Source organism: Homalodisca vitripennis, chromosome 2 (assembly GCF_021130785.1).
Source record: "Homalodisca vitripennis isolate AUS2020 chromosome 2, UT_GWSS_2.1, whole genome shotgun sequence".
NCBI lineage: Eukaryota > Metazoa > Arthropoda > Insecta > Hemiptera > Cicadellidae > Homalodisca > Homalodisca vitripennis.
The window spans coordinates 172,317,405-172,339,657 of record NC_060208.1 but is presented as its reverse complement, the minus strand read 5'-3'; the positions used below and the strand labels follow the sequence as shown (position 1 = coordinate 172,339,657).

The following is a 22,253-nucleotide window of genomic DNA, read 5'->3' as shown; positions in this document are numbered from 1 at the left end:
CGCCTTCAAATAGTGTTTGGCTATGTAATATACGTAACTGTCTCGTAATTGCAGTTTATAGTGTGCAGGCGCTTTGAATCCTTTTATATTTTGCAGCACCGCTTGGTGGTGAGTTACATCAATGGGCATAGCTTAATAAACCTTCTCCGTGGAAAAATACGTATACATACAAATTTTCATAATGGTCTGTCTAATATTTTGGACAACCACACAAACATTCATTTATATATATATATATATATATATATATATATATATATATATATATATATATATATATATATATAGATGAGAAACACTGAGTTCGATGATGGTGCATGTCACTCCATGAGAATTTGGCTAAGCGTTAGCGAATATTTTTACATTGACCTTATGGGTAACCATGATGGCAGCGAGAAAATAGCAGGATAAATACATTTATGAACAAGCCGAAGGTATTCTGGTTCTGAATGGCGTACCATAAGAGACTCAAACATGTGACATATTATCACACGTAGCATAACTATCCCAACACATACAACATCACTTTGTAGTTACTTGGGGTGTAGATTTTTATTATTTAAACAGTGTCATGAAACCCAATTTAATGAAGAAAATATGAATGTATCATGTGGCAAGAAAAAATGTATATATAGATTTAATTTCGCATGAAATAGAACTTCTACAAGAATGAGTTCTAAGATGCGTAATTTTTGTCGAAGCTTATTTTTTGTACGAGTGTCTTCTTGTCCATATGATTGCAGGACATTTCGAAAATGAGCTATAGATTTCAAATGTTGCATTCTATCGCAGCGAAGTCTGTTTCGACATGTGGTTTCGACTCCTACTTTGTCAATACTAGAGCATCAGTCTAGATTCTAGTTGGATGGTCTTAGATACTCTTTGTCCTTTCTACATTCTGGAACTCTTATATAATATGTCTGTCTGTTTTGTATACGACTAACAGCTACATCTTGTGAGCATGATGATCGTCTTAGTCTTTAAGGTTATTTTATTCTGACAAATTCTATTTAAAAATTTAAACTTCTGAACTTTAGGCTGAAAATTTCAAGTGTCACAATTTGTGTGCAGTAAACCCATTGCTACAGGCACAGCTTTCAACAGGACTATGCACACACGTAAAATGTTGTCTCCCAGTTTCCTAGATTGCTATTTAAATATGCTTGGTTGTGGATGGCTCTCTGCGTTTAAGTGCGCACCGTTTTCAGCACAATGACGAACGTGGGATTAGATGACATGACCAGTAAATGTTTTGGATTAAAAAACATTTCTTATATTAGTTGACAATAAATTCAAATTTTTATTGATTTATAAAACGTACAAGTTAGATTCTGTGTGATTTCAATAACAAAAAACCCAATCGTTGGAAAGGAAAACTCCAATTCAAAGATAGTGAGGAGGAAAAGGCTCAGCCTAGTGAGAACTCTGCGTTTCTAGGAAGAGCAAATATCGCATGATCTCATTGTTAGGGTTTTATAAAGTAAATAACAATCAAATTTTAGGTCGGTTATTTTCACTGCTTGTATTCTGCACATTGTTATTCAATCAATATTTTTTTTAAGCTATGCCCTTCTGCAAAACATATATCAACAGGGTAAAAAGGTAAAAATATGGAATTTTAATATATCTTATACTCTACAGGAAATGCATAGTTTTTACAGATCTTTGACACTTATAAAAAATAAAGTGTATATGGTGAAAACCATTAAAACAAATTTAAATTATGTGCTATTTACTCTGTGTTGTATTCAAAATAAATTCAATAAAATTCGTTATACAGTCTTTTCAATTTGGCTTAGTATAAATTATTCTATATTAAGCATGCTTTGAAAGAACGGCACTTTACTCGATTATTTGATTACATTTAATGTTTTTTAAAAAATTATAATGAAACAAACATACTAACAATTTTAATCAAAATAGTAACCTTAATTTAAACCAGAATTGATGGCTGGACATAATTTCCAAATAATATTTAAAATTTATACAGATAAGGAAACTAAACTGTTTCCTGAAAAACTCAAGTGTAACTTAACCAATTTTCTCCTGACTGGTGGGGGGGGGGGGGGGTGGGGGGGGGGGGGGGTGGGGGGGGGGGGGGGTGGGGGGGGGGGGGGGTGGGGGGGGGGGGGGGTGGGGGGGGGGGGGGGTAGGTATAATTATCTCTTTTCTCTTTAACATGACTTTTATATGTTGTTTGTGTTTATTAACATTGTGACATAGGTGGATTGTTCGCTTTGCAGCGTATGCGTGCGCACATGTGTGTGTGTGTGTGTGTGTGTGCGTGCGTGTGTATTTCTATGAGTTTAATCCCAATGAGCTGCTTACTACTATCAGACTGTTATTACAACAAAGAAATTTACTCATGAAAATTTTTCAAGAAAAGTTAGTTTCAAGAGTCATAACTTTTAAATATACAAGTGTCCTTAAAGATAATGTTATGGTAATAATATTATAGCTGTATATTAAGAAAAATGATTTATTATTTATGTATTTATTGCAAAAAACAAGTATTCAAATTTAATATAATATTCTTTTTAATTATGAATGGAAGGCATTATTATTAATAGCTTTAAGTAAAAAAAAATTCAAACTATTTATATTTTTAGGGCTCTATATGATGGTTTGGACCGAAGAGATTTAGAGGATTGGAAAGATATTGTTGATATGCAAAAGGGCTGGATTGGAAGCTGTGACGGAGTCAGTTTTGAATTTCCATTGGATAACGAAGAAGGGGAAGTGACATTGTGGACTGACAAACCTGAACTAATTCCGAGAGCTAAATTCGTGGCAGTTCCTCCCGGAAGCGTTTTGGATCTTGAAAATAAAGGAGAGGGTAATCGTAAGTTGGATGTTTATGTAAGAAACACACTGACAGGTAAACTCTTGCCAGTTTATATCACTGATGAACTTCCATACCATGAAGGGTCTGAGGCTCGTATCGGTATTCCCGACGTTTATGAATGTGATGTGAGTTTTGCTCAGCGTGTCGGCATACCAGTGGATACTACAGAACAAGACAGTGAGTTTGACCGAGAACTTATCATCAAGAAAATTAAAGGAAGAGTGACCAGTTCAAAGATTAGGGACTGGCTTATCTCGAGACAACGACATTGGGGAACGCCAATTCCCATGGTGCACTGCAACAAATGTGGTGTTCAACCTGTGGCCTGTGATCAGCTCCCAGTAGAACTCCCTCCAGCCAATACAGTTCTGGAAAAAGGGTCTCAACTGTCTTCCTCTGAAGAATGGATTTCTACTTCCTGTCCCAAGTAAGTAGGTAAGTTGTGTAGTCTGATAATTCATGTTAACATATGTATCTTACAGTGTGACTCCTTGTGTAATAGGTAGTTCAATTACAATGTATAAACAAACAATATTGTTTTATTCATTGTTCAGATTTCTGGCCACTTTTTCGAAGACAACTAAAGTTTATTGTTAACTAGAATCAGAAAAGACTGTATTCAATTGTTACACATGGTGTACATGAATTGTGTCACATGATTGAGAACATAAACAGTTAAGTTTACTAAATATACTTTACATTAGTATCAAATAAAACTAATAATACAATATAATATAATTTAAACTATAGTAAAAACAATAGTGAATTGTATAACATTCAGAAAAGGAGGACAGGAGGACAATGGCAAGTCAGTCAGGCAATTTTTAAGTTTATTTTACAGTAATGTATGACTTTCTATTAATTTTATATTGCTTGGCAGCAAATTAAAAAAAATTGCCCCCATTTACAGAAAAATTGTAAGTTATGTTGAACTATTGCCATATTAATTCCGTTTCTCATATTATAATTGTGGTTCTCAACACTTTTGCCTAAGCTATGAGCATGATTTTTTATACTGACATTACAGTTTCATATATATATATATATATATATATATATATATATATATAAGCACTGTAAACTGTCATGATACCCAGTTGAGGAAAGTAATCCTTCACAGTTTCATTCCATTGAAGTTTTAAAATAACACGAATTGCTTTTTTTTGTATTACTAAAATCTAATCTAAATTTTTTTTATTGATGTGGATTCGTGTAATGAGATACCAAATACAATATGTGAAAAATATATCATTTTTAGAGTTTCTTGTGAGCATAATTTTGGAATTCTGAAATCAGAGTTAATTTTTGAATTATTTCTTCTAAATGTTTATTCCAAGTCAGCTAACTGCCTAGTGTTAAACCCAAAAACTTTACTTCTTCTTCCTTAACTATAGCCACTTCATCTGTTTCTATATGTTTCTAGGATTAATTTGATTTCTTCATTGGTTAGTAGAAAATTCCGTATAGCTTGTTTTTGTTGGATTCAAAATTAAATTGTATTCTTAGAAAAACTGGTTTATTTTAGATAGGCTGACAAAAGCAGACATCTCTATTCCTCTTTAGATGATGCACTAATTTTTAGAGTGGCATCATCAACGTATAAGCATAATTTATCTAGCTCTGGAATTCTTTCTAGGTAGCAGAGGAATAGAAGTGGCCCCAAAATGGATACTTAAGGAACTCCATAAGAAGTTTGTTTTAAAGTAGAATTATATTAACTAGTTAAATTATTCTTGTTGTTTAGATTATGTATTTCAACAAACTGCTGTCTGTTTTGTATATATGACTTTAGCCAGTTGTACTCCTTCCCATGTATACCACAATGTGACAATCTAGTTAACAACTTAGTATGACTAACACTTGCAAATCCTTTATGGAGGTCCATATAAATACTCCTATTACCTTATCCCTTTATCCACAGAATCAATCACTGACTCAGTGAAATCAGTGGCAGCTGGAACTACAGATTTAATTTTTCTAAACCCATGTTGAATGCTATCAAATAAATTATTTCTTTCTACATAGTCAACCAGCTGGTTAGACATTGCAAGCTTTAATATTTTGGATATAACTGGGAGCAATGCAAGTGGCAGATAATTTGCTGCATCGAACTGATCGCCTTTTTTTAAATATAGGTTTTATTTTTGTAATTTTTTGTTTTTCAGGGAAAAGTACAGAGAGGAAAGATGAGTTAACTATATGAAGCAGTGGCTCAGTTAAAAATTCCATTGTATACTTTAATATTGCCACTGGTATATCATCATATCCAGTGCTATAACTACTTTTTGGACTACTAATAATTTTAATAATATTGTCTCTATTCAATGTGAGTACAGTCCAGAAACTTTCTGATACCACCTTGTATAATATATATTGAAAGTTTTGTTTTTTTAGAAACACTTTTATTATTCAAAATAATGTAGATAACAATATTTATGTTTTTTTTACTGCTACTGCTATGCAAACATGATATTTTACACTACATTGATAACAGCTGTTTCAAGATTCAAGATTCATTGTGGTCATTATGATCATCAAAACAACAACAAACTTCAGCTAAGTAATATTTTGTGCAGATATGCCAACCAGAAACATTAATTATACTAATAGTGGAACTTTTCCTGATATATTTAAGATTAGTAAGGTTATTCCTGTTCATAAGTAAGGTGCTATGGACAAGCATTGCAACTATAGACCTATTTCTATTATTCCAGCTGTGTTGAAGGTCTTTGAGCGGTTGGTACATAAGCAGATTGTAGATTATTTAGAGTCAAATAAGTTGTTCAGTGACTGTCAGTTTGGTTTCTATTCTAATTGCAGTACCATAAAAGCAGTACAGGCTCTTGTAAGTACTTGTTTTGATGGCCTTGAACAAAAAAAAAATGTCGTTAATTTTAGAAGTTACGACCATTCAAAGGCCTTTGATACTGTTGAACATAGTATTCTAGTCAATAAACTGAAATTTTATGGTTTTAATCAATTAGCTTTAGATCTTTTGAACTCTTATCTGACAAATAGGTCACAATGTATATTACTAAATGGCTCATATTCAGTAACTAAACCTGTTAACTTTGGAGTGCCGCCTCAATACTGGGGCCAACATTATTTATTCTTTATATAAATGACCTCCCAGGAAATCTAAATGACAGCTGTGTAAATACTTACCTCTTTGCAGATGACTTGGGGCTATTGGTTAGTGCTGAATCAGCCTTGGACAGTGTAAATAAACTTATCGATAAGAATTCTACTGTCTTGGACTGGTGTTCTGCAAATAAACTTTGCATAAACATTGGAAAAGTTCAAGACCTACCTCCCAATTTGTACAGTAAAAGTAGCAATTATAGTATTGTTTCTTGAAATACATGTTCAGTTGAATCTCAAGTGGCATGATCATATTAACTATATAGCCTCTCGAGTTGCTAAAGGTGTTTTCTTAATTAGGGCACTAAAGGGTACAATTTCAACTGATTACTTATTGTTTGTATACTATGCTTATGTTCATAGCTTTATCACTTATGGAATCACCTTATGGGGCAATACACAGTATGTAACAAAACTTTTTATTCTGCAAAAAAGGGCTGTCAGAGTGATTGCTGGTGTACCTAACAGAGATCACTGTAAAGCTTGGTTTGCAAAGTTTAATATTCTAACCCTACCATCTGTTTATGTATTAAGTGTTTTGATTTATGTTAAAGATAACTTGAATGACCTTGTTAGCATTTGTGATAACCATAACATTTTACGAAAAATAGGAATGATCTGTTGCTGATGAAGTGTAAACACACAGGCACGCAAAATAGCTTCAGGAATCTGGGAATCAAATTGTACAATGCTTTACCTGAACATATAAAAAAAATATTTAGGCCTAGGTTTGAAACCTCCATAAGAAACATGTTGCTTAAGAAGTGTATATATAGTGGAAATGAATTTTACAATGCTAGTAATAGTATGCTTCTTTAACTTGTTTCACATGTTATAACTTGTTGATGTTGTTATACACTATTGTAGTGTCCTGACAATAAATGATTTGATTATGGATAAAATTAGTATGTGTTGACAGCTTGCTCAGTGCTGCTACCTAGCAGACAACAGTACCGAATAAGAATTTTCAAATAATCATTAAATCCTTCTTAAGTTGATCAAAACTGAACTAATAAGTACTACTGATGCACTCTGCTATGTTGGCAGCTGTGGAGGGCCTGCGAGACGTGACCAAGATACGATGGATACATTCGTTGACTCATCGTGGTACTATCTGCGCTATCTGGATCCTCACAATCAGCATGAACCTTTCAACAAAACAACGGCATCTAAACTGATGCCAGTCGATATTTACATTGGTGGCAAAGAACATGGTATGTATAATATAATATTGTAGTTTAAAACTGAATGAAATATGTAAAAATCCTTCTCTATTTTTCTTGAGATGTGTAGATGATGCTAGCTTTGTACATTGAGAATGAATTTGAAGTAGAGTGAAATTTACTTTGGGGTTGATGGAAAGAAACAACACAAGTAGACTCAAAAAGTAAAATTTATTAATCATTTTCCTATCAGCCCATTTCCATTAAGAACTTTTAGTGCCACAGCGTCGCTAATTTTGACGGTACGAAAAGTGCATAAAGTGCCAGCGTCGCCAATTTTGACGTTTCGTATTTCGATAATACTTTATATAGTACAAGATTATTTTGGCCAAATAATCAGACGGCTGTATTCAATAGGTTCCAAACTATCGATAAATACGAGTTTTATGTTGTTTCTCTACTATTTTATCTGTGAAACTAATGTTGTTTGGGTACTTATCAAGAAGCCACTATTTTTGGACGAGTTTTCCTTATCGGGGACAAAATAAATTACAGTATTAAAAACAACTGACTTTATTTAACCTATTTTGGAATTTACAAGTTATTACGACAATCAATTAAATCAAAAACTATAAGAACAACATTTCATTATTCGAAAATGTCAGGCCATTCCTGTGTCTATTTGGAGACGATTTGGAGATAGGAAGTATGACTCATCAAGTATTTTTCGATTCATTATGGAAGAAGGAACATATAATGAAGTTTATTTTGATCTCTGATAAGGAAAACTCGTCCAAAAATAGTGGGCTGTGATAAGTACCTGTACGATGATTCTGTCTTCCAGTCACGCGACGTAGCGGACGAGTACTGTGTTGCGTAACGGCCTTTCTTGTTGTTTATGTGCCGATAACCAAGCATTTGAGAAAATACAAAATAAAATAGTAACTTATACAGTATTTTACTGTATTTCTTTACACAAGTAATGTATGTTTTGAGTTGTGTTCAAGCGAAAAACGTGAATTTTCAGTGTAAACATTTTTAGGGTTATTATTTAGTAAATGTAAACTTTTATGTAAATATGTTAGCAAGTATTTGTTTCTAAATTTACTAATCATATTTATTTGTGTTGTATTAATGTTTTATTAGATTTATTGGGAAAACTACATCATTACTAAGTAATTTCTAAACTCTGACAAATGAAGTACAGTTTATAAAATGTCGGTACCGGGCAGCATTTTGTTAATACATATAATGCCATGTTTTTAAAAATTCTAGAATAAGATGTTATCCATGGGTTTTATTTAGAATCATATGGCCTTTATCATGGTGTAAATAAAAAAATCTTAAAAATAACGTATGCACACAAATTAGGTTGAAACTTAACTTTTTATACAAAAGTAAAACACTTTTTTTATAAATACTGAAATTTTTATATTTTTATAAATCAAATTTTATTTGTAACGATATGTATCATATTCTGCATTTAATAAGAAAAAAAACAACAACAAAATGATGGAAATCTGTTTGGTAGTTATTTTACAACAGCTTTTTCCTCAAAAGCTTATAAATATGCGAAAAACAGCGTGGCACTTTATGCATATGCCTTCGGAAAATACCCGTGGCACTCAAAGAGTTAAAAAGTGCGAAGATAATTTTCAAGTCCGTTGTACAATTGCATAATTTACCCTACATTTTCTGTTTTTAACATAATCTAGATTTTTTTATTATTGTTTATTGTTGTGTGTGTCTATATATATTAAATTTTTAATACCAAAATTCAGAAAATAATATGAGACACTAAATTCTTCACATAAAAAGTTTTCTATTTTCTGTTAACTTTATATATATTTCTGTAATATTGGATAGTATAATGAAATGAATCTACTTTTATAAAACAGAATATTACAGCAGTTGAAAACTACAGGTGAGTCTTACACACCTAATAAAAAGTGTGTTTTACTATATAAACAGTGAATATCACCATATGACACAAACAATGTGGTGCTAAATATTGTTCTAATTTGACAAACACACATAATCTTCATAAATGACAATAATCATCTGATCTTATTCATTATTATACAATAATATAGAACCATAAACATAAAAAATGCAAACAAAAAACAGATCTACGACACATGGTGACCAATAAGTGAGGCTGAATAAATTAACACAGAATTTACACTGATCAACCACGTATGACACAACAACGAGGGGCAACAAAGAATTATAAAACAGATCTTCTTCATATTTTACCATATATTTTCGTCTCTTTGCAACAATTGTTTGGCGTTGGAAGTTTGTTTTTAGGGTGTTAAAGTCAACATAGCTACTAATAGTAGAGTATGAATCGATTTTGTACATTTTTTTCAGGCTTTTAAATTTGAGCTTAAGTAACCTAACCTGAAAAATTCCATAACCAAGGAAAGTCTGCAGAAGCAGCTCAGAAATGGTCCAGAAAATGTGATATTTTAGACACATTCACATCAATAAATAATATGAATAAACTGATCAAACAGTTAAACAAATCATTGTAAAACACAACTAGATTAGAGAAGCGTTTCGTTATTTTCTTTGCCATGTATAATGTTGTATGTTATTGTAGTCTATATTTCCCTTTTAATCTCTCTTAACAGAATTTTCATTAACATCAACTTTTGTCAGTTCAGATCAGTTGTTTATATAAGGTTTGTTTACATTTCAGTAAAGCAGTCATTCTACTACTTTGAATGCATGTGGAAAACATAAATCTGTGTGATGTTCTGTGATGCGAAACCAAAGTTTTTTCTCTGTGCAAAACATATATCCATAGTCCAACAGAAGTAGTCACTTCAACAAGGAGTGACAATAACCTCCCATTAGCACGGCTAGATATCCACTGAACAGAGAAACGTACTTACATCAAAATGGATAGTTCCTAGCAGCTACAGAGTGAACAAGCGTGATGCGTGACGTTCCATGACACAAAATGAAAGTTGTTCCCCCATGCAAAACATACATTCATAGCCCGCCAAAAGAAGTATTTTAATGGGAAAATACCAAGTTCAAATAACATACCTAAAACAATTTAGTCTATTATAATCAACAAAGTCAAAAATAAACCTCACCTGAAGTTAAAACATAGTATTAGTAGAGGATAAAATGACACACCCAAATCTACAAGCAGTGTGTTATCTTTACAACAACCTTAGTTAAAAAGGAAACAATAAATATTTACAATTAAACATAAATAAACAGGAAGCAAAATCCACAACAAATGTACAATTTAAACCTGGATTCCAATTAAAACCGGATGAAATAGGATTATAGGTTCATTAAAAACAAAAAAAATCAGCCGGTTACGATGATTTTTTGATTCAGTATTGAAGGAAGTAAAACATGAATTAAAAGATGTTCTGGCACAATTAATAAATTCTTCTTTTATAACAGGTTCTTTCCCAAAACCTTTAAAAATTGCTAAGGTCATAAGAAAGTTTGTTAAAGTGACTAATCTAACTACCATCCAGTATTGCTGTTACCTACAACCTCAAAAGTCTTTGGGAAAGCTGTTTATAACAGATTGGTCAAATATCTGAAGAATAACTACTTTTTTATTGACTCTTAACACGGATTTTGTCCATGGAAATCAATCGCAATTATAGCAGTGAGCCTCATAGAGGCTATTGTAGAAGCTATAGACAAAGGAAAAAGTATAATTAGCATATTATGGACCAAATTAAAGCTTTTGAATGAGTTCATCCAAAAATATTTTGAAAGAGTATGAGTATTATTATTAAGAGTATGAGAATATGAGTATTATTTTGAAAGTCACAGCTGTGTTACATGTTTTATTTCCTGCACTTCCTGGGTTTTTACTGAATATTTTTACCCATTTTACATTAGTATTAAACTTGTACTACGCCTGGTTCATGTCTTACTTCCTGCATTCACTGGGTTTTTAATGAGAATTGTTACCAATGTTACAGCTGTATTTAACTTGTACTTCACCTGGTTCATGTCTTACTTCCTGTATTCACTGGAATTTTAATGAGTATTGTTACCAATGTTACAGCTGTATTACACTTGTACTACGCCCGGTTCATGTCTTACTTCTTGCATTCGCTGGGTTGGCTTCCTGACTCGGAACCCTTCAGGAGACTTGTAGTTCAAGGTATGGTCATGGGCAAGACCTACAGGGTGCAGACCACTGGCAAATACATCCCTGCCTCCGATGTGGACCGATCAGGTAAAGTGGAATCCAATAATCATCTCTCCGCTACAAGTTTACTTCTTTTAGAAATACATTAATAATAATGCTATTATGTATAATATTGTGTAATTATGTGTTAGCGTTCTCAATATTGAAAAAATACTTTATACTTTACTTTAAGGTATATATTATAGTTTTTATCATTTTTACTCTGCACTCTTAGATGTATATACAACATTTTTTATGCATGTTATAAAGTGAAAATAAAGATTTACTTATTTTATTTTACAAATTATTAGTTCTTCTTCTTGTTATTATTATAAAATGTACCAACAAAAATACCATATATAAGTTTCCATTTTATTTAGTTTCACAGGGTTATTGAAAAAGTATGGAGCCAAAATTTGCAAATTTAGAGTTACAAAATATAGAAACTACATAAAACAATTTGTTATATTGACAGTTTATAATATAGATTACATAAATTTTAATATGCACTATAAATGCTCAATATGAAAGTTAATTACTCTGAAAATATCCAGTTGAATTTGAAGATTGATGTATAACTAAACAGTTGGTATTTCTGTTTGCACAAATTAAAAAAACTTATTGTTGCAACAATGCAAAGGCTATGTTTATAAGTTTATTTTGGTAAAGTTATATTTTGTCTTGGTTGTTTGGTTGACTAATGTTCAACCATTTATCAAATGGCACAACGTAATTAATAAAACACTATCCAGTATGAACAAATGAATGAATTATGTTGCAGGTAAAAAGGCGGTGGAGAGGTCAACAGGGCAAGTAGTGGTGGAGTCATGGGAGAAGATGAGCAAGTCCAAGCACAACGGAGTGGATCCTGGCCAGATGTTCAAGGAGTATGGCATCGACTCCACACGACTACTCATGTTGGGAAGTGTGGCACCCACCTCGCAGCGTAACTGGGATGATGCGAGTTAGTAATACTATATAGTTTTAAATTTAAAAAAATGCATATTACGGTATAATAAGATTCCACTCCTTGTTTAGTTTATTTACCATCCAGAAATGAATAGATGTATCACTTTATAAATTTTGTAGGAAATGTATCTGAATTGCACATATATTTAGATAATCGATTCTATAAACTTTGACATTTTCTATATTCATTGTACTGAATTTAAGAAATTTTAATAACAAGTCTGATAGATACCACAGGCCAATTGCTTCCCAATGTTATATAACAATATTAATTTCCAGTAGTACAGTAAATACTTAATTTGGTGAAATTCAAGGGATGAAGGCCTAAAACCTCTATTTGAACTTTATTTTTGACGATGGAGGGATTGTGAAGGAAATAGGATTTTTCCGGACATTTGCCATCATTCAGTGAAACAAAAATCAGTAACACTACGTTTCGAGATCTGCAATCTGATATCTTCTTCAGGTAAATAACTAACCTAACACATTATTACAAACTAGGTTAAAATAAACAAATCATACTAGAGCGTTGTGACACGCCCAAGTCAGGAATCACAACCACCATCAACAACTAGTGTCAACTTCACTAACTCTAAAACATGCACTTAATAAAAAACTAAACATAACACTAATTATTAAACCAACTACAGAATACAGGTCACAATACGTCTGCATTCGTTGATCAACCACCTATGACCAGAATATACTTTATTACCACATTACATCTTTTTACACAGTATGAGTGTAATACTATGCGAAAAGTGGCATTATAAGATAAAATAAAAATAATATTATAATGTTAATATATAATATTATTGGTAGGAATGGGTCATTCTGACACTTGATTCTCAACATCGTGGCTCTTTCCCCTCGATTGTAATATGAATATTTTCAAAGTAATTTATTATAAATAAAGAATCAAATCAACAAAAATGCTTAAAACATGTTTGGAAAATTACGATTAAACAATATTATGATTAGTGAGTGATATGTCAAAACTGAATCGCGCCTGAACCAGGTTCTTTTTTGTTTTAGTTCCAATTCCTTCTATCTCAGTTTCTCATTTCTAATATCCATCTTGTTCTGAATGTATTTATCCTAAGGATTTGATAAGTAAATATATTTATACAGAAATCAGTAAAAGGTTTATAAAAATATGGTAACAAATTGTTTGATTACATCCTGATAGACAAACATAATATATGTGTAGAATACATTTTGTAACAAATGATTTCTTGCTGAAATGTCTGGTGTTTAACAATTATGTTATTTGAAGGGAAGAGAGTTGACAATGTCTTTTTCATTGCCATTACAGTTTAAAATGTTTACAAAAGCCTGATCTTCATTTTCTATTTGAGTACAGTTCTCACATTCCAATAATGATTCTAGAGATTTTTAACATTTACCTAGTAACCATAGCTAACCTGCAAAACAGTTTGCAGTAGTCAAGAATGTAGTGTATTCTTTTTGAAGATTAATAAACAATGAAATTTGTCAGCAACAAAAAATAATTTTCTTGTAACTTTTATTTTGTTGTAAGTTTTATTTAAAATTGTATATTGTCAATAAAAAAGCATAAAAGTAATAGAACGGGGTCCAAGATAGAATCTTGAGGAAGCTTCAAACATTTAAAAACATTATTTTGTCATGTTTTATATATGATATCTGATTTGTTTTAGAGCTTTGAAACATAATGTATTGTATATGTATAAATGTCTTGATCCCATAGCAAAGCACTGTTATTCTGCTAGTCCTCAATGTAACTACTGAAATGTAACCAATATTAGGTATTTTATTGTTAATGTCTACTGTTCATATTTATTTTCAATGATTCAGGCACAAATACATTTTTTTGGGTTTGCATTAGTGATTTCAAATTTTTTATGATTGTGCAGCATTTCCTGGGGTCCTCAACTGGCAGCATAAACTGTGGCTAACGGTGCAGGAGTTCCGTAAGGCTCGATCAGAAGCGGAAACTCTACAGATCCCAGCAGACATAGCAGCCGCTGAAGCATCTCTAAGGGACTCTCGCAACTACTACCTGCGTGGCATCACCATGAGTTACCAGGTCACCCACCAGTTCAACCGTGTCATCTCCAAGATGCAGGGGCTAACTGGAGATATCAGGGTAATTTGATTTTCTCGTTTAGAAGTATATGGTTTACTTCTTATTGTATAAATTCAGTTTTAAACACCTCAATTTAGTCTGGGACTCATCTTACATTGCACACAAGTCTCTAATTATCTCTGTCTCTACTTTTATCTCAAGAGTTCTACAAGAATTAGGAGCTGAGACCTCAGCTACAGGACTCATGACCAAGACTTTTGGAATAAAATGTCTGTGCTGGGTCAGATATCTTCATCTCCCCCAGATGTGGAAGTTGATTGAATCAAATCATTTATGAGTTAGCGCTATGTAAGGAAAAAACTCTCATTACAACTAGTTTGCTGTTTTCTTATCAAATATCAACTGTTCACAGTTTTAACTGTTTTTCTGTGGAATAAAAGGAGAAAGTAATTTGTTAATAATATTACAATATTGGGATTAAAAAATTAAATAAACAAATTATCGGTTTATTTACACCTGAGTTAAATAAACGAATGAAATGGAGCAAGTGAAATGTTGTGATGCAAGACATTACAATTAGTACAATTGATGTCATAGCAGTAAGATATCTTTTGACAATGGAGGATGTGATTGCAGTAATGTCCACACACAGTATGGTGAATTTAGGCAATGTTAAGGCTAAGACTTGAGTTACTGATATCATGATAACAATCAGCTAGGCAATGCCATCATTAGATTCACACTTGACCCTTTGAGTCCCAGACATTTTACTAGAAGAACCAGACATGCGAGAAGAACCAGTCTTTAGACCGGTAGTGCTAGAAAAGTCAGACCAAAATTAGCTGTTTTGACATTGTTTGGAAAACTTTAATGATTTGTTCACGGAAATAAAAACTTTTTTTATTTTATTGGCTGAGCGTTAGCAAGCAAACCAAATTTTTCATTACCTATTATGCCAAAACATACTGTAGATTTTCACTGTATAACTTCAAGAGTGTTGTAAATTAAAGCAAAGTAAAAAAGGCAAGCGGGATTATATTTTTGCCTGACACTTCTCTTACAGATTGCAAATAGCAATATATTACTGCCTGGCACTTTCCACCTACATTCTAGGGCAGCAATATATATGTATGTGTGTGTGTGTGTGTCTGTGTGTTTGACAGCTGGTCCATAAAAGATGAGAAGGTAAAAAATGCAGAAAACTTCCTTAATACTCTTGCTCTTGCATTTGCAATATTTATTGCACAGCTTGTTAAGGAATATGTAGACTTTAAGTGGAAATGTTACTTTATGCATGTAAATTTTAATCATAACTTCATTTCTAATTTGTTTATTCAAATCAAGGTTGTAATTTGCAGAGATTTGGAGCGGAGTACAAGGCCCATTGTGTGGAGTTTGAGAGGGCTCTAGCGATGCAAGTAGTAGCTCTTGCTCCTATTGCTCCCCACTTCTCTGCAGAGTTGTGGGCAGGACTTGCAACCTCAGCAGGGCTCAAGACTACATCAGAGTTCAACTGGTCCAGACCTGCTCACCTGCAGGCGTGGCCTTGTCTGGACAGTGATTACAAACGAGAGCTCACTTGTTCGGTAAGCCCACATGAAATAAGAAAAACCCCTTTCTTCTTGAGGTGAACCGACGTCTCGCCACTGCCTTATGAGATAGATGAGCAGTGTCAAGAGACTGGCAGTGGCAGTACGGTATGGGGTTGTGATGAACCGGGATGAACTCCCTCAACCTTGACCGTGTTCTGCCGAGTTGTTGTGATAGACGCACTAACGTTGTAAATAGATTGTTTGAAAAATAATAGTTCTTATAGATCCACATATAACGAGGACAACTTAAAGATTATTTTTGAATAATAAAAATGTGTTTTATGTGATTCTTTGTTTATTTATTATGTCAATATTATTTCTTTTTATATATATATATATATATATATATATATATATATATATATATATATATATATATATATATATATATATATATATATATGAAAGGAAATGAAATGAATGAATGAAATGAAATGAAATGAAATATGTTTATTGTCCTTAATCAACAGTAGTTGCAATAGACATAGTCAAATGTACACAGCCTTAGTGTAATCTTAGATATTAAAGGTTACATGTCAAATTATATAGGTCAAATAGAATAGATTTGTAGTCAACAAAAGTGAATAAGATATGGTAAATCTACATTTAAAATGTATAACAATACTTGTAATAAGTTAAAAACATATAAATGAATAAAACCTATAAATAAATTAAACACACAAATAAATACAAAGATTCAAGTAAAAAACACATATTTACATAATATCTTGGATTACAATTTTATAGAATAGAAATTCCCATTTTCAAATTCAGCTACACTATAAAATGCTTGACTAATCAGCCAATTTTTAATTTTTGTTTTAAAAGCGTTAATTGGAAGATTTCTAATGTTCAAGGGCAATTTATTAAAAAGTTTTATACAAATAAAGCTAAAAGACTTTTGGGTTTTACTCAGTCTAGCATATCTTACATCCAATAGATCTTGACCTCTGGTATTGTAATAGTGGATTGAACCTCTTGAAACAAAACTATTTAAGTTTTCCTTGACATGGGTGAGACTGTAGAAGATAAATAGACTAGGTAATGTGAGTATTTTAAGCTCAGGAAATATAGTTCGACATGAATCTCTATCCCCCAGACCTTTTATACACCTGACCACTTTTTTTTGCCACATGAAAACTTCTTGAGCTCCACTGGAATTACCCCAAAGAGTAATACCATAAAGTAAACGTGAATGAAAAAATGCATAATAAGCTTGGGTCACTAAATCTAAATGAGTACACATTTTTAATTTACGGATCAGAAATAAAACTCTAGAAAGGCAAGTACATAAATGCTTTGTATGAATGTCCCACATCAATTTAGAATCCAAATTAATTCCAAGAAGTTTAACTGTCTTATGATGAGTAGATTTACTTAAACTAAAGATGATTTCTTCAGTTTTATCATTATTTAAGATAAGCTTATTGGATGAAAACCAAAGATCACAACGCTCCTTCATGTAATCAATGACCAATTCATTACGTTCTCGATCAGGACTAGATGTATAAAGTGTGGTGTCATCAGCATAAAGAAGGCACTTTTCTGGAAGAAAATTAGGTAAGTCATTTACAAAAATTATGAAAAGAAAGGGACCAAGGACAGAGCCCTGTGGAACCCCCCTCGTCACCATCCTCAGGTCCGATCTTTGGTCTCCAAGTTTTACAAATTGTGACCTGTATACCAAATAAGATTTCATAAAAGATAATTCAACATTCTCCAAGCCATAGAAATTAAGCTTTTCTAGAAGTTCTTTATGTGGAACAAGGTCAAAAGCTTTACTAAGGTCTAAAAGTAATGTTCTAGTTTCTTCGTTGTGTTCAAAACCCTCCATAACATTGAAAACCAGATTTTCTACCGCCTTAATGGTAGATAATCCTCTTCTAAATCCAAACTGAGCAGAAGTAAGAAAATGGTTTGTTTCAAAGTAGGTTTCTAACTGATCCTTAACAATGGACTCTATCAGCTTGGATATTACTGGAACAAGAGCAATCGGACGGTAATTATTTACACTGAGCCTATCACCTTTTTTGAAAATGGGACTTACAGCTGTTACCTTTAAACAGTTGGGGAAAACTCCCTCTGAAAAACTCCAGTTGATTAGAATCGTTAAAGGAATGAGCAAAACTAAACCTAACTTCTTGAGAACATAATTTGAAAGCCCATAAACATCTTCTGCCTTTGAATTACTTAGACTACTTATACATTTATTCACAGTAACACAATCTACAAAGTTAAATTTAAAATACAGTTTAGGATCCTTTACAGGTTTAACAGACTGTAAAATTTCAAGTGGGGTTGCAATTTTATCAATAGGAAAACCTTGTTGGTTGTTATTACCAACATTAACAAAATAATTGTTAAACTCAGTAGCACTAATGGGTAAATTTGGAGTGCTTTGTTTAATTAAACGACCAGTTTCCTTATTGATTATCTTCCAGGCTGCTTTACATTTATTTTGAGATTTCAGAATGAAATCTGCATTAGATTGTTTCTTGGCTTTTACTATTTCTGATCTGTACAATTTTTTTAGCCTAGAATAATATTCCTTATATTTAGAACATGGTCTAGCTTTGTGTTTTTCATGACATATTACAAGAAAAGATTTAATTTTTCCTAAGTACGGAGTGTACCAGTTTTTTTGGGCTACTGAGGGTTTTTCCTTATTTTTACAATTTTTTTTCCTTAAAGGACAACAGTTATTAAACCTAACCACTAAATCGTTAATAAAAAGTTCAAATGCTTCATTTGTATTCTTACAGTATGAGAAAAATGTTTCCCAATCAGAACTACCCAGACCATTAAATAGGGCAGATACAGCTTTTTCATTGAGCACCCTATAAGTATAGCTAATATCTGATGTGGTAGCATCAGTAAAATTTGGAAGGTCAGTAATTAAAGACAATTTGTTTAAGTCAACATTTAAAATAAGACCAGAGTGGTCAGACAAATGGTGGTGATCAACCTGACAAACTACTGCATTATTTCCAATATTAGAGATAAAATTATCTATACAAGAGCTAAATCTAGTTGGCTCTAAATTTAAACAGTAACAGTCATATGACCTAAGCATGTTTAAAAAATTGACAGTCTTACGGTCAGAGTGTCTAGGATCAAGATTCAGATCACTAGAAATTATTATCTTGCAATTCACCATTTTAGACAAACTAGAGATACTATCCAACACCTGAGACATTTTATCAGTGAAAACATCTATTGAAGAGTCAGGGGTCCGGTAAATTGATAGTAAAACTAAATTTAACTTAGAAAATTTGATTGCAGACACCTCAAATTGTTTTTCTTCACAAAATCTACTAATATCAATTATTTCAAAATTGAACTTAGCATTTTTATTTATGTAAATAGACACACCACCATGAGAAAACAATTTCCTACAATAACCAATTGCTAATAAGAAACCACTTGGCACATAAAGGTCGAGTTCCTCGTGAGCACACCAGTGTTCATTAAGACACAGTATATCAAAGTATTTACTATTCAAATAGGCTTCCAAAGCATATAATTTATTTTTTACAGATTGAATATTTATATGACAAAGTGATAGTTTATTACAATTGACAGAGTAATGACTAGGTAGAGGCTTACTGGCTATGGATGGTGGGTAGAGGCAGTTCCTATATATATACACGTTAAATTTGTATAAATGGCAATAGCCTTATTTAATTTCAATAAACACTGCTTCACAAAAAGTACTTGCTCCGCCGGGAGTCGAACCTGGATCTCTCACTTGCCGGGTGAATGTGCTACCATTACACCACAGAGCCCTTACTTTTTCCGATTCAGTTATTTTGTATTTGGCTGTATCTGTCACATATGCGTTTAAATAACCAAACTGTCATATGATCGGAAGACCAAATACCTGTAAAACGACTTTTATTTACATTAATTAAATTTGTATAAATGGCAATAGCCGAATTTAATTTCAATAAACATTGAACCAACACTAGAAGTACTTTCTCTGCATATATATATATATATATATATATATATATATAATCTTTGATAATCTGGCATATTTCATAATTCAGCATGCCTCAAGTCCTGACAGTGCCAGATTAAGGGAAGTTTACTGTATGTTGAAAAATATGTTAAATTTTATTTATTAAAGCAACTTACTTTCCGAGCAACTTACTTTACTTGTATAGTGGACATAGGGAGTGAGATTTGATAAAGGAGACATACATTTCATCTGCTGAAGAATTTCAAACATTTTATTGTGTTTAAGCTAACAAAAATATAATAATAGTATATTGCGTTTTGATAAATAAAATATAATTTCCATAATTGCCTATCCATAACTTCTAAAATCCTTACTATATACCATAGTATACGAATACTATGTAAAACAGGTGTAGGGTTAGTTGAACTGTATTAAACAATTTATTAAATTTAAGTTATTTTACTGTAGATAGTATTCATTCATAAAATGAAAATGCTAGTAAATGAATGTCTTACCTGACAGGTTAATATGGCAGTCAAGGACACGTTGAAGATAAGCCAGGAACAGCTGGAACAGATGACAGAGTCATCTGCTACTAAGTTGGCGCTCTCCAGTTCAGAGGTAAATGACTTTAAAAATATGACTATTATTCAAAATTTATTTATTATTATTTAATTTATTAAGGTAATAGCTAGAACTAATAATAAGTGGAATAAAACTTTTGTATTTCAAAAAATGTATGTTTTAATTTTGGAAGTTGTTTAGAATCACTGTGGTAATATCATTAGTGATCCCAAACAATTAATTGTGTCCCTCTAAAATAAATACTTTTAATTTTTCTAAACATGTGCTATACAATTACGTTGTACATGCCACACTTACTTTTTTGGGGGCAGGTTCAATCATGTAGAATTATTTCAAAGATTGAGACAGCAAGATCAGTATGATAAGTCAGCATATTGTAGTTGGAGTTCACAGATTGTCACAATAACTAAAGGTTGTTCGTAATTAAAGTCGTTCTTTTCCCACAATCATCAATAGTAGGCCTATCATTGAGTTATTCTCTCCATATGCAACAGTTATTCTTGTTTTGTAAAATTATTGTGATTGTATCCTGTTGGATATAATTTTATTTGTGCTGCTAAAGTTCTGGCCGAGTTGCAAAGTACCATATTCTGTGTAGCATACTTGAATTGAAACAATAAATTTGCACTAAAACAAGAATTGAAAATTAGGATTTATTTTGAATCAATTTATTTAAATATTCATATTTGTTTGAATAAATTGATCAAAAATAAATCCTAATTTGCAATTCTTGTGTTAGTGTTATATATATATATATATATATATATATATATATATATATTATATATTATGATATATATATAATATAATGTATGCTTATTTTTATCAACCTCAAGAAACAAATACTAATAAATATTTCTGAATATCTTAAAGACAAATATGAAACTTGGTGTAAAAATGGTCTTTGTTGGAGAATGAGAAATCATTAAATCAGGTATTACCAAGTTGACTGTATGTTCAAAATTAGCTTTTCATTTAATTTTTTTTGTATCTTGATTTTACAATTACCATTTATCAAATAAAAATGTATTAACAGTGAAATTGCATTTTATATTTCAACCACCTCCTGATCACTAGTTGATACACATAATATTTTCATTTTCTAAAGTGATATACCATTAGAAAAGGTAAGAAATGTGATGCAGTATAGGACATTAATGCAAAATATCTTTATACCATAATCAGAATATATTGAACTCACATCTGATGCCATTACCTACTAGGTGTTATTTTAAATATCATGTTCTGTAAATATTGCAGGTGAGACTATACACGGATCAATCTCCTGTGTTACAAACTCGTCTCAAGATATACCCTGGTCTCTGTGCTGTTGTGGATCTCAGTGTGGACCACACCAAACTGCAGTTCGACAAGGAACACCACAAAAAGAAGCGGAAACAAGCCAGGAAAAAGGGTGTCAATAAATAGCATTAATTTTTATATGTTGGTTGATTAGTAAAATTTATTAAGTTAATAATTGTCAGGTTATTTAACCCTGTTTGAATATTTGGTTCAATAAAAACGCTGCACATTAATAAACTATGAACAGAAATTGAGAGTACAGGGAAACCACTTAAACCAGAAGAAAACCTTATATGATAAAAATTAACTGAGTTTGAAATACATTGAAGTATGAGGATTGTTTGAAAAATAAATTGCCAAGGCACCTGATCGCAGAATGGGTGGTCGTAACAGTGCAATCTGGGTGGCACTGCATACCTATGTCCAGTGTGCATCTGACTGTCACAGTGC

General features: G+C 32.0%; 1 protein-coding gene across 1 annotated transcript; it reads left to right on the top strand.

Annotated features, from left to right (window-relative positions):
- Positions 1–2,615: 2,615 nt before the first annotated feature.
- Positions 2,616–21,975, top strand: LOC124355045 (probable leucine--tRNA ligase, mitochondrial). The gene is made up of 8 exons (XM_046805955.1): positions 2,616–3,272; positions 7,034–7,200; positions 11,201–11,374; positions 12,108–12,290; positions 14,191–14,423; positions 15,722–15,949; positions 20,439–20,537; positions 21,762–21,975. Exons 1-8 carry the CDS (start codon positions 2,668–2,670, stop codon positions 21,927–21,929), a joined length of 1,857 nt encoding a protein of 618 aa, XP_046661911.1. The 5' UTR covers positions 2,616–2,667; the 3' UTR covers positions 21,930–21,975.
- The last annotated feature ends 278 nt before the right edge of the window (positions 21,976–22,253 follow it).